General features: G+C 48.6%; 2 protein-coding genes across 2 annotated transcripts in view; one reads left to right on the forward strand and one right to left on the reverse strand.

Annotated features, from left to right (window-relative positions):
• Positions 1-12,802, forward strand: part of SYN3 (synapsin III) — a 409,364-nt gene that overhangs the window by 115,235 nt on the left and 281,327 nt on the right. The window lies entirely within an intron of this gene.
• TIMP3 (TIMP metallopeptidase inhibitor 3) overlaps positions 1-12,802 on the reverse strand; it is a 59,017-nt gene that overhangs the window by 12,493 nt on the left and 33,722 nt on the right. Inside the window, exon 2 of the mRNA XM_040490979.1 lies at positions 1,518-1,600. Within this exon, the coding sequence (XP_040346913.1) occupies positions 1,518-1,600 (83 nt within the window). The remainder of the gene's footprint in view (positions 1-1,517; positions 1,601-12,802) is intronic.

Below are 12,802 nucleotides of genomic sequence, written 5' to 3' on the forward strand. Positions count from 1 at the left end.
GACCAGGCTTGGGCAGCCAAGGGCACCTAGCCAGGGCTGACTCTGGACATTACATAACCAGAAGGCTGTGGATGTTTCCAAAGTTGAATCGAAAGCAACAGGTTCCACAAACTTAGTACATCAAACCTGAGGCCTCAGGACGCAGGAATAACGAGGCCTGGAGGTCTGCCTCCAGAATGGTTGGGTACCACCCACAGGCTATCACTACTCTCATTCAGTTCTACCCTGGGGCTCAAAGGCTTGTCTCCTCTGGGGAGTTTTCAGGCCAGTAGAGTCCCACCCTCATTTCTCCATTAGATGGATAAACATCCACCAAGTCCCTGATGCGAGTCTGGTCCTGCTCTAGTTTTTGAGGACACAAATACGGGCAGTGAGTAAAAGGGCTGGCAGTCCCCTTGGACCTGAGCACACCCCACCTTGAACTTCTGCTTAGTCACGCACATGGGTCTTCTCTCCCAGCCTGACTATACTTCCTAAACATGGGAACCCCATCTTTCTCGTGGCTTCCAAGGCTCCTGACACAGAGTGCTGCACATAGGGAGGTGCTTACAAAGGTGCGGTGGTGGACCAGCTGTGCTCTTCAGGGTGAGTAAGTGCCACCAGCCCTCTCTGCGAAGGCAGACATAAGTACCCCCTTCTGGCACCCAAAGCGGCTCCTCCTTAGATGTAATACCACCAGTGTCCCAGGGCACTTAGAATCCTGAAATGCCTGAGTTGGAAGAGCTCTTAGGGGAACCTAGCCCAACCCCACACTGTTAACAGATGGCAAAACTGAAGCCCAGGAAAGGGTGGTTCTAAGGGAAGCAGGCTAGTCAGAAGTGGAGCTGAGACAAGGAAGCAAGTTCTGTAAGTTTCAAATCTGATGTTCTTTTTGTTAAGATGGACCTCCTTAGTGTGCTTCATGGTGCAAATATGCTCAGGAATATGTTCAGTTAGAGGAGGATGCTTAATAAACAGTGCTAACCAGCTGGGAGGCACGATCTGGGAAAATAGGGAAAGCAGGGGCAGTTCCTACACCAGGATAAGGTTCCTGTGATCAGCAGAAGTTCAGTGTAAAGATTCGAGGACTTAAACATAAGTTGTAACCTCAGCAACTGCATAAGACTGGTAGGAACTTTTGAAACTCAAAAGTCAGAGCTCAGAAGAACCCATAAGACAAGCTAGTCACATCCCCTCATTTTACAGATGGAAAGACCAATGCCCAGAGAGGGGCAGTGACTTGGCCAAGGACTCACAGTTGCCAGGGAACAAGGCTTTCTGCCGTGTGGTTCCAGAGTGGAGCCTCTTAACAATGGCCTCTGAGGGACTCCACCTGTGCTGGCCCTAGGGTGAAGCAGCCACCCCCCATCCCCGCCCTCACCTCCTACCCATTGCTTTCTTCTGCCTTAGCAACACCCTCTCCAGCAGTGGGGAGGGGCTACATACACCCACCCTGCCTCCCCTGGCCAGGACTCTTCTGGCAAAAAAAACCACACAACAACCCAGGAACTCTCCTGGTACGGGCTTCCGTCACTCACCTTCATCTGTTTGATGGTGTAGACCAGTGTGCCAAAGGGCCCCTCCTTCACCAACTTCTTCCCTACCACCTTGGCCCGGATCACTGCAGAAAAAGGCAAGACGCAGACAGGAATGAGGTTAGGGAGGCTTGAACCACATCAGGGACCATGTCTCAGGTTGGGCCATCCAACCCCCAGGGTGCCTGGAATTGCTTTCTTACCTCTGGGCCAAGTTGAATAGATGACTGTGTTTATAAAAGCAAGAATTCAGATGAGAGACACTGGGGGGTGGGAGAGGAATGGAGGAAAGAAGGCAGGCAGTCATCATTCAAGTTAATTATCCCAAATGTTCACAATTGCCGACCCTGGAAATTCCTAGGCTGCACTCACTCCTGGAGGAGTTTCTTGACTCTGTGGTTTCACCATAATCGAAAATCTACTTCTCTTGTTAAAGTCTCTTGCCTTTCCTCCACTGTCCATCTAAGCATTGCATGGTCTCCCAGACCTATTCTCTCCTACCAACGCATCTTTCTGAGTGCTGTCTCCTTTGGGGCTCTTCCTCTGCATGTCCTGACATGCCTGCAGGGTTGCAATGCATATGCACCCAGCTTCCTTCCATGCCCAGTCAGCATTCTGAGCGGGCCCTGGGTACCCAGCACTTAGGTGGCATGGCACAGTTAGGATGTGGTGAGGGATGGAGCATATGGGAAAAGGGGGTGCCCAGGAGCTGACTGAACTGTTCTAACCCCAGCTCTGCTTTTATGGCTATAGGACTGTGGATAAGTAACTTTGTTTCTGGCCTCCAATTTCCTCTTCTGTAAAGCTAGGATGATAATGATACCAATCTCTTTAATTGAAAGGATTAGGTAAAATGATGCACATGAAACTCAGCACCGTGTCTCAGACTTGGTGTATGCTACATAAACATGATTAATATCATCATCATCATCATCACCAAAAGCGGAATGGGCTGACCATGGAAGGATTGCTGCCATTAGAAGTCACTCCCATTTGTCACACACCGACTATGTGCAGTAGTCATTTATTTACTCTTCATGACTGCCTTACAGGGACAGTATTAGCATCCACATTACACAGACATGAAGACAGGGAAGGGAAGCCACCTCCTTTACTGAACCCCAATTTTCTCCTCTGTAAAGAGGGTGTGACTCTACCCTACATTGAAGAATTGGAATAAGGATTCAACAAAAGATCTTCTGAAATTTCTTAGTACAATGTCTGGCAGAAGGGAGTTGCTCAGTAAATATTAATTGGCTATAAACAAGAAAACAATTAGACAGACCCAGTGTGAGGAAGGCTGGAAGAGAGGCATTTAATACATGCCCTGAGAACACAGAGAGGGAAGGGATTTACTTTGAGATTATAAGAGGCTGTGTGTGCTCTTTATATTTTAAGTGAAGAAGTACCCAAAAGCTGTCTTAAAGTATTTATAGAATGGGCACATGGAGGAATAAATGGAGAGATCGTAAAGACACTGCAGAAATTGCAGAGAAGTTGTATTCATTGACTCAACCAAAAATGTTCTCTAGTAACAAAACTGGCAACAAGAGATGGGGAAGGTTCCATAGGGACAGAGAGTGTCTCCATCAAGGGAGTCTGGATGCTCTCATGCTAGGACCTTGCCCAGGATGGAATGGATTTTGCACACATTAGCAGCCATGCGTTGAGCCACAAATTGAACCCTTTCAGCCCTAAGATCCTGTCACTCTTTCTTGTCTCCAGTTGTACTTAGCCCCCCAAAAAATAAGCACTCAATAAATGTCTGTTAAGCAGAATACCTTTCACAGACACACACACACACAGCCCTGCCCATTCTGGTAGTTCCATTATCCTCCATTTTGGATGTCCCACAGTGTTTCTCAATTCATTGGACTCTAATCTCTTAAATTAAAACAAAATAAAACAAAACACCTTTATTAGGGACCAGTCTCCCCCATCTCAACTGGATTCTGTCCTGTTCCTCCCCAAACGAATTTGGATCCTTCTCTCCCAGTCAGACGTGATGTCAGGACCCAGATGAACCAACAGACCCTCTAGACCTTCTTGCCAGGGAGGGTAAAACACAGAGCCCATTGGCAAAGTTAGCAATTTAGCTGAGGCAGTGGGAGGAGGCGAGTGTCTGTTTCCAAGTCTGCTGTAAAATAAGAGGTTGGCAAGATCCCAGGCCAACCTCCTTCAAGATTCTGCTTCCACCTCTGTGTCTAACTTTGTTGCAGCATCCTCGGCAGGGAGCCAGCCTCCCAGAGGCCCAGGGACTATTTCCTCTACAGTAACTCCCACAGTCAGGTTGTAACAGCTTAACTGTTGGGCAGAAAGCATATCTGCCAGGACTTTACTATTGATTCTTCCTGAATTGATTTGGCTCCACCTTCTCCTGCTTCATTAACACAGAAGGTAAACTAGCAAGTGAGTCTTTGCCTTAGGGGAGGAGAAATAGCAAAAGGGGCTCCTTTAAATAGTAACGTCTACCCTTTCCTGGCTCAAAAATGGCTTGACTTCATTTAGACATAACACGTCATAAGCAGACCTGTCCCATAAAGGTAGGTACTTCTGGAAGCTTCTGCACACACAGTGAGCCAGTTCCTTCCTTACCCTGAAATGGCCTGAGCTTGGAACATTTTCATCTGAGAATAGTTCTTTGAAAAGGGAGTAAGTTTTTGCAGTCAGGAAGCCACATTTCAATTCCACCATTACTGTGTGGCCTCAGGCAAACCCCTGTGGACTGCCCTCCCCACCTCTTTTCGCCTAAATATTTCTGATTGTCTTGGCCCAATGCCCATTAGGTGGCTTACAAGTGATATACTTAATTCTAGTGGAGCAGCAATATGGCAAAGCACTGAACAGCCAGGGCTCTGGAGCCTGACTCCCCTGAGTTCAAATCCCAGCACTGGTGCTGCATGGCCTTAGGGAAGTCATTAAACCCTTCCGGGCCTTCATTTCTTAATCTGTAACACTTCCTCCTAACCCTCATGCTGTGAGGGTTAAGTACAAACACTGAGAACAGTGTGTCTGCTGTCACTGCTGTTATAGTACCACCACCACCACCACTGTGACTTCTGTTCTTTGTCTATCTAAGCATCTTCAGCTTCTAACATACACTGTAAGCAAAGGCCTAGGGGTTCTCTCTGGGATGGGAAGAAAGGCAAGCCCCTCAAGATATCATGCAGAACTTCATGGAGATGTGGGTGGACACACATAAACTGGTCAGAACAAACGTACAAGGTGTTTTTAAGTCTGGAGTACCCACCTCATCGCAGGTACCTATCCTATCTCATCACCCACATGTAATCCAACAGCAGCCAACCAGGACCAAATGAGATCACATGGTTATGGTCCAGAAAGACAAGCAGAAAAGGCCCAGCACAGAGACCACACCAGTGTTTTCTTCATAAAAACAAAACTGCACCCAACTGGACTAAAATTAAGTAACTTTCTGCTCTCCCAAAGAGATCCACAAAGTTCTTCCACAGTAAAAACACCAGCCAACCTCAAATCTGCCTATTAGGTCTATGAATTAACATGTCTTTATTTGCTTCGGTTTCTCTCTCTGCAATGCAAATGTGTGCTATTTTGTACTTTCTTGTTTGGCATTAAGGGTGCTTCCAAGGCATTCGCTGGCCTGGGGGCCACAGTGGACAGGGGAGGTGTGGGAGGTCACGGTTCTCCAACAACAACAGAAGACAGTTTCCAAACTTAGAGCTGGCAGCATGTGGGCCGTTCCTGCCACCTTGGTGTAGTGGCTGGAAGCCAGATTTATAGAGGGGCTGAGCTAGACACAGGTTTTCTTTATGCTCCTTCAGGCTAGAACATGGCCCCACACCGTCTACCCAGCGTCCCCCAGCAGCCAAACCAACATGGGCGTGAGCTGGGTTGGTGTGCTGGCGGGGTGATGACGAGAAATAGAAGTCCCATTTCCTACCTCCACAGAGCACACCTAGTGGGAAGACAAAGTTTAAAAGTTCATGGCTAGAGGGCTAATCTCCAAGGTATGAAGGCATCAGTCAGAGAAGGGGGGAATGACGAACAGCCTGACTCTCAGTCTTGGAACCTCTTATTTCCCCTTGTGAAAGGAACCTGGGCTTCCAGAGGTATAGAGGTCAAAGGAAAACAGAGTAAACAGTATTTTCACTTAACGTCTATAACAAGAAACTGACCAGGCTATGTGTGCTTATGTAATTGGTACATAGATCTGTAAACGTATGTAGGGCCCTTTTAAATATATCATACACCTAAGGATCCAGGGGTAAAGGTAATATCTCTATATCATATTCTTTCTTTAAATATTTTTTTTTGTGGGGAGGGCTAGTAAGAGCTTGCAAAAACAAAAGAAACAAGGCACCTCCCTTCCAGAAATATAATTGTGTGCTCTCTGCCCCTACCTCCATCCATAGTAATGTAGACCACAAGTGGCCCAAGTTTTGAGCAAAAAAATTCCAGTGGCAAACAAGATTCGGCTTCTATTGCAGCTTACTGCTTGCTGTGTCCAGAAACTGCACATCCGCTATTCATCAGCATAGTCAGAGGGGGACAAGACACCCATGAGAAACCCCCTGCCTCACCCCTTCCTACTACCCCCCATCCAACCATCTTCAATCAAATCCAGACATTTCTACCCTGATCCGAGAGTTGAAGTTTCCTACTAGTAGGTTGGAAAACTGAAAGTTTGGCTGGATTTTGGATCAAGGATCCCTTAACTGAATTAATGTATACCAACTTAAGACTATGGATTCTACCCATGTTAGGATCCTGTTGAGAACACTACAAATCCTCCCCACGGTAGAGGAGGTGATTCAGCCATCTAGTGAGTATGATACTTCCAGTGCCACACACATGCACTCCCCCCCCCCCCCCACACACACACTCCCATTCCTGTCTCTCTGAAGGCCCTATAGAATGATTTTGCTGGCTTAAGGTATGATTTTTAGGAGGATAGCAGGGCTAAGGAAGGCCCACCTGGCCAGCAGCTAGAATGAATTTCTCCAAAAGCAGAAGTCACTGTTAGTGTCAACCCCAGGGAGGGGAACATTCTTCTGACAGGACCCTAGCAGGCAAGGTCTAGGTAAGCAGAAAGGCCTGCACTGTGGGCTCACTTGCCTTCCCAGACTTGGACTTTCCTTCCAGGGAAAGAGGGGTCAGGACGTCTCTGATACTCATTTGATGGTTATTTCCTCGTTGCCATCCACAGGGCCTTTCTGAGGCCAAGAGCTCCTAACAAAGACAAGCAAGGGACCCACCGCAAGGCAGGCCCACAGACCATCTGGCTCAGCCCACTAAGCAATTCCCTGGTCCTGTGCCCCATGGAGATGCTGCATTTTAGCCTGTCCAAATAGGGCAGGGTCAGGCTCTCTTGCTTCTCCAGCTGCCCACCCACTCATTAACCATTAGCTCCCTGCATTTCGTTGCATCACACCAGTAAGTGTAGAGGAGAGGGAGGGTCTAGAACACATTGATAACAACAACCATCATTTTTTAAGCCCCTCCTGTGTGCCAAGCAGTGCATGCCTGCAATCCTGCTCTGTTCTCATGATAACTCTATGCAGTGGCTATTGTTGTCCCCCGTTTCCAACTATGAAAAGGAAGTCAAGTCCCCTGAGGCTGGTTTTGCTTCCTAGTGGAACAAAAGTTGGTGGGTCTCCCAGGAAAACAGACTGCCTGAAAACCTTTTCATGGGATTTGTACTGATTGAAAACCAGTTTGTAATTTCCTCCACCTCCCCACACCCTGTCAGGTCTGCTAAGGATCAGAGAGGAGGATTGGTCCCTGGGAGGAAGGCCCCCTGCTAAGCCCCCAGTGACCCCCTATCCTTTGGACCACACCACTACTCTGTCCCAATCACTGTCACACACATGCCCTCTGATTAGTAACAAGAACCTGTAAGTAATCACCGTCAGCAATATAACAGAATATCATCTGTTTAGCATACTATGCTCCTCAGCAAGCTTATAAGGAAGAAAATAAAATAATTTAGAAACCACAAAACCTGATGATCCCTGAGGTTTCTCACAACACCATGAGTCTGAGGTTAATTAGGCTGATTAATTAGATGAGACAATGTATATATAAACAGGCACGCTGTAACCCTGAAGCTAAACAGATGCTATACTGTTATGTTGCTGACGGTGATTACTTGTAGGCTCTTAAATGTGCTAATCAGAGGAAGGTAGCAAGAGACCCGACTCAGCATCCCCCCTCGGGAATCTTTCATATCTACCTCCGGTGACCCGTTTCCGAGTTCTTTTCAATTACCTGCTGCCTCTTTGGGGACGCTTTGATGATGTCCACGTTTGAGGAAAGGGCCTTAGGGATTAAGGGTGGAGGGCAGAGACCTAAAGGCTCTAACTGGATCTGTCTGGTTTCCACCCCATTTGTCACCACAACCTCAAGCCCCAAAAGCCCCTCTACAAAAACTCCGAGGCTGAAAGGGCAGATCAAGCAAACCCCTGGAGAAGTGGCCATGATACACTGGAATGAACAAGCATGGAGCACGTGAGACCTGGATGCAGTCACTGTCCTGTCACTGTGTAACATTGGGCAAGTCACTTCCCATCCCGGCTTACAAATTGGGGTGATAATTGCCAACCTTGAAAGCTTCTTGCCATGACCTCAACTCCCTCTTCCACTCCACCAAAGCAGCTTTCATCAATGCCACCCATGACCTCCACGGTGCTCAATCCAGACAGTGGTGGTTCCTCGTCCTCCTCTCACTTATACCCAGCTTGTGGCTTTATACCATCTGTACAACTGGCAGCTCCCCTTTTTGCAACCTCCATCCCAGAACATCCACGACACAAGTCTATACGTAGTATACGTTTATGCTTGGAGGTCTAATAAGACATTTCCAACTCAAGCCATCCAAAACTGAGCTCCTAAAAATGCCCCTCAGTCACCCCAGTCCTATTAACCCTCCTGCCCTTTGGAAACGGCAACTTGCTCTGCTCTGGGCCCCAGCCCCCTACCCCTTGTTCACCTCCCCTTTGCCCTTAAAGTTCCCCCGCTGGAACACCCTTCAGTGGCCACAGGGCTCCCTCCCTCACCTCTTTCAAATATCACCTGGTCAGGAGGCCTCCACAATCCCCCATATCCCATCCTCATCCATTCCCTATAGCCCCCGGCCAGCCTTACTGTGCTCCACAGCACTGACCGTCATCTGACATAGCCTATGTCCCTGTGCTTTTCACTAGAATGCAAGCCTCACCAGAGGGCAGGTTCTTTGTTTTACTAACAGCTATAGCCTGAGCAACCAGAGAGCCAGGCACAAAACAAGTCCCTAATATGTAGATGCTGAATACATGAAGCGGGAAGTGCCACATACGTGGAGGGTGATTTAAAAAAAAAAAAAAAGATTAGATAAATAACTCCTCTGGGTAAGCTCTGGCCTATGACCAAGTCTTTCTGAGCTTTATTCCATCAGAAGGGGATAATAGCAGTTCTCAGTTCATAGGGCCAGATAAACATCTGTTCAACAATCATTTATGGAGTACTGTGCTAGGCTCACAGGGACGCGGAGATAAATGAGGCCCTGAGGAATTCAGGGGCCAAGTTTAAAAAGGCAGGCAAGGAGACAGGTAAATGATATTCAAGTATAGCAAACACAGCAGTATGAGCAAGAACAAATTGCTGGCATGGCACAAGAGTGGGGAGGTCTGTCCATGGGGAGAGGCATCTGGAACTCCCCTAGAGGCCGAAGCGGATCTCAGCCTCAGCCCATCCCGGAGGAGAGACTCCGTTTGCTTTATCTGAATCCAGAGGAAGCAGAAGCCTGGACCAGATCTGGTGGGGAGGGTCTACGGAAGGAGCTGGAAGTGAGGCAGAGTCCTGGGGCTCTGATGGGAGCCAGGACCTCGCCTTTCCAGGAAGAGGGCCCTGGAGAACATGAGGGGGGCAGGGAGAGGCAGCCTGTTCGAGGAAGAATGCCCCTTGGCGAGGTCTCACAATAGGCCCTTCCTGCATCCTACTCTGAGGGCACTTCTCTAGGTCAGTTTCAAAGGGCTTTTTCCTTGCTGTGGAAGCCATGGCCAGACAGTTAAGATGCACTCCCAATCAAGATAGGGAGTCTCCAGTTCAAAGCCTGTCCTGACTAACTCTTTCCGTTAAGTAAAAATATTAATCTTGGTTTTATTTAAGCAGGTTTTTTTGGCAAGGAACGAACCCCTGCGGCTAAAAATAAACCCAAATACACACACACACTCAGAAAAATCTGGAGAGCTGCAAATCATTTCAACCCAAGTTTCCATCTCAGGGAAAGCTATTAAAGGCAGGAGGATATTAAAACCTCTCTCTGCACAGAGCCTCTTTTCTCAGTGCCCGCCTTGTGCCCTAGGGTCCTCAGACAAGGCCAGCCGGGGATGCCCTGTCCTGGACCTCCTGGCCAAGGGGGAGGAGGGGCACGTGCCAGCTCCTAGCTCCCCTCACCTTGGAAGCAAGTGTGGCTTTCTGTTGGAGCAGTCTAGGAAATATGCTGGGGCCCCAGCTGACGTCGGTTGTGTATGAAATGAAGGGGCCCAGAGAGATGAGCAAAGGGAACACAGGCCCAGAAAGGTCAAGTTGCCTGGAACTTTGAGATTATTCAAAAGGAACACAAGCAAAACCAACCTCTCACTCCCGCCTTCCCGTTTTAAGTGGTGATCTCAATTTTAAACTATTAAAAGACAAAATTTAAGAGTCACCACCTAGGCATACATCTGGACTTGGTATTATTACATTTCATTCTCAGCATAACCACTTTTAGAGTCAGCTACCCTCAATTTCTTCCTGTAGTCACAGCCAGCTTGGGACAGAGGTGTGGATCATTTGACCCAGGACAGGGCAAAAGTCGTAGGACTGGCTGGTTCCTGGATTCAGGACTGACTTAACTTGGGGAGTGAGGACCTTCTGAGAAGGGAGGTGGTGTTCCTGTGGTCCAGGTTTCTAAAAGGCTGGTAAGGCAACTGCCCCAAAGTGTTCACCAAGCATGATTAGAATTGCTGAGGCTTTTGTTCTGCAAAGGGTGGCCAGAAGGGGAATGTCAGCACCCCAAAGCACAGGAAGTAGGAAGGGAGATCCTTTCCCCATATCCCCCTCATTCTCCCAGGAAGAGATGGAAATAGCAACCCTACCCACAGCAGCTCCTCCTCAAGCCTCCCTTGGTTTTGCAGCATAAGAAGATTATTTTGAATAGCTCATTGACGTATACAGGGCTCTCTGGGGTTCAGGCCTCATCTCAAGGCCTACAACTGCAAAGCCTCCCCCCCCCACTACACTGACCTGTCCTATGATGCCCCTTGTCTCAGTAAGAATGACTTTCCCCTCAGCCATCTGCCTACGTGTCTGTTTCCCTGTAAGACCCACCCAGCTAAAATGCCACCTCCTTCAGGAAGCCTTCTGCCCATCCCAGGCCTCACTAAATCTTTCCTGTCTTCTTGGCTTCCTTTCTTCCCAAACACATTCTACCTTAATGGTCAGTTCCTTGGCACTCATCAGCCTTACTTACAAGACAATAGGACTGCATCTGTGACCCCTAGCGCCTGGCCGGTGCCTAGAATGTGCCAAGGGTTCTCAAAATGTTTCTTGAATGAAGGATGAGGCTACAGGAGGGAATCGAAGGTAATACAATAAAGGGAGACAGAGATGGTTTCCTGTTTAGCTCTTGTAGTGCAGGTCAGGAGTCTGAGTTCCTAAAGGTCATCCAGAGAAGAAGAGGGAGGCAGGTAAAATGTGATCTGAGATGCTAAAATGCAACCCTGATCTCCATATGCTGAAAATTCATGTCTAAAAAGGTGAGTCATGGGGTCTTGTTACAAGAGGCCTCAGTTCATAAATGCCTGTGGAGTGACAGCACCCATACTCCACCAACAGATGACAAACCCAAGGCTCAGCATCAAAAAGGAGGTCAGTGGTGCCACCTCCTTATTCTCCTCCCCCTCCTCCTGTTCTTCCTCCTCCTTCCTCCACCCTCCTCCTCTATCCTTGTACCTCCTCTATCCTCCTCCCTGACGCTCCTCCTTTCTCTTCTCCCCTCCTCCCTCTCCTCTTCCTCCTCCTTTCTCCTTCTCCCTCCTCTAGCCTCCCTGACATTCCTCCTCCTCCTTCCTCCTTCTCCTCCTCCTTTCTCTTCCCTGACCCTCCTCCTTCCTCCTCCTCCCTCCCCCTCCTTTTCCTCCTTCTAACATGAGTACTTAGAATTAATTCACTCATTCACCATTATTTCACAAGTGTTTGACTACATGCCTCAGATCCTGTGCTATGTCTTGGGGATCCAGTAGTCAGCAGGTGGACAAGGCCCTACCCTCAAGAAGCTTATTTCTATCTTAAGAAGATAAATGGTTATAGCCCAGGGAGCCACCGGAGCATGTATCAGACACACCCAACCAAGCTAGGCACTTTCTGTGCATTGGGGTGCTGACATTCCCTTCCTGATCACCCCCTGTGGAGCAAAGCCTCAGCCATTTTAATCACGCTTGGTGAGCACTTTGTCAGCAGAAGTTGCCTTACTAGCCATTTAGAAGCCCAGACCACAGAAACACCCTCTCCCTTCTAAGCTGGTGCTTACTCCCTAGGTAAGACCCTGGTGGTGCTATATAGATGCGTGTTGTAGAGAGACATCCTGCCTAAGCTGGGATCTGAGAAATCACAAGTCAGCTGAGAGAAAGAGAGTGAAAAGGTCTTCAGATGGGGGAGGGAGCAGAGGCAAAGGCCTGGGGGCTGGACAGCCTAGCCCATCAGAGAAACAGAAAACAGAGTGTGTGACAAGGGGCAGGGGAACAGTGGAAGCCAAGAGTAGGCAGGGATACCCAACTTTATATAGGCTGGGTCTTGCCCCAACACATGACATTTCTCAGGTGGGCAGTGATAAACTCATCACTTTGTCCCTGCCAACAGCTCTTAGGATGATATCTGCCCAAATGGGTGCCCGACTGGTCAGCTGATTGGAGGGTGCCAAAGCCGCAAGAAACCCCTAGAAACAAGTCCAGGCCTTGTTTGCCCCACTTTGCCTGAGACCCACCAATGGTCCAATTCCAGTTCACATCCTGTTTCTGATCTTCAGAGTTAAGATTTAAGGAATCCCTGTCTCCTCCAACATCCCCCTCCAAGCCCCTTAACTTCTCCCAGAGGTCTTACCTTGGGTGTTTTGACTGGCTCAGCTCAGCATGTGCCAGAGCCTAGGAGGCATGATGACCTCTAGAAAGCTCTACTCCACTTGGTTCAGAGGCACAGACCTGCTCACTGTCATGCAGGCACACACAGGTCAGGGGTGCTCAGAACACCCCCTGCTGAGCTCTCCAGCCCTCCCCAGGGGCCCATGGGAA

This window comes from Herpailurus yagouaroundi, unplaced genomic scaffold (genome assembly GCF_014898765.1).
Source record: "Herpailurus yagouaroundi ecotype Mexico unplaced genomic scaffold, PumYag 182, whole genome shotgun sequence".
Classification (NCBI taxonomy): Eukaryota; Metazoa; Chordata; class Mammalia; order Carnivora; family Felidae; genus Herpailurus; species Herpailurus yagouaroundi.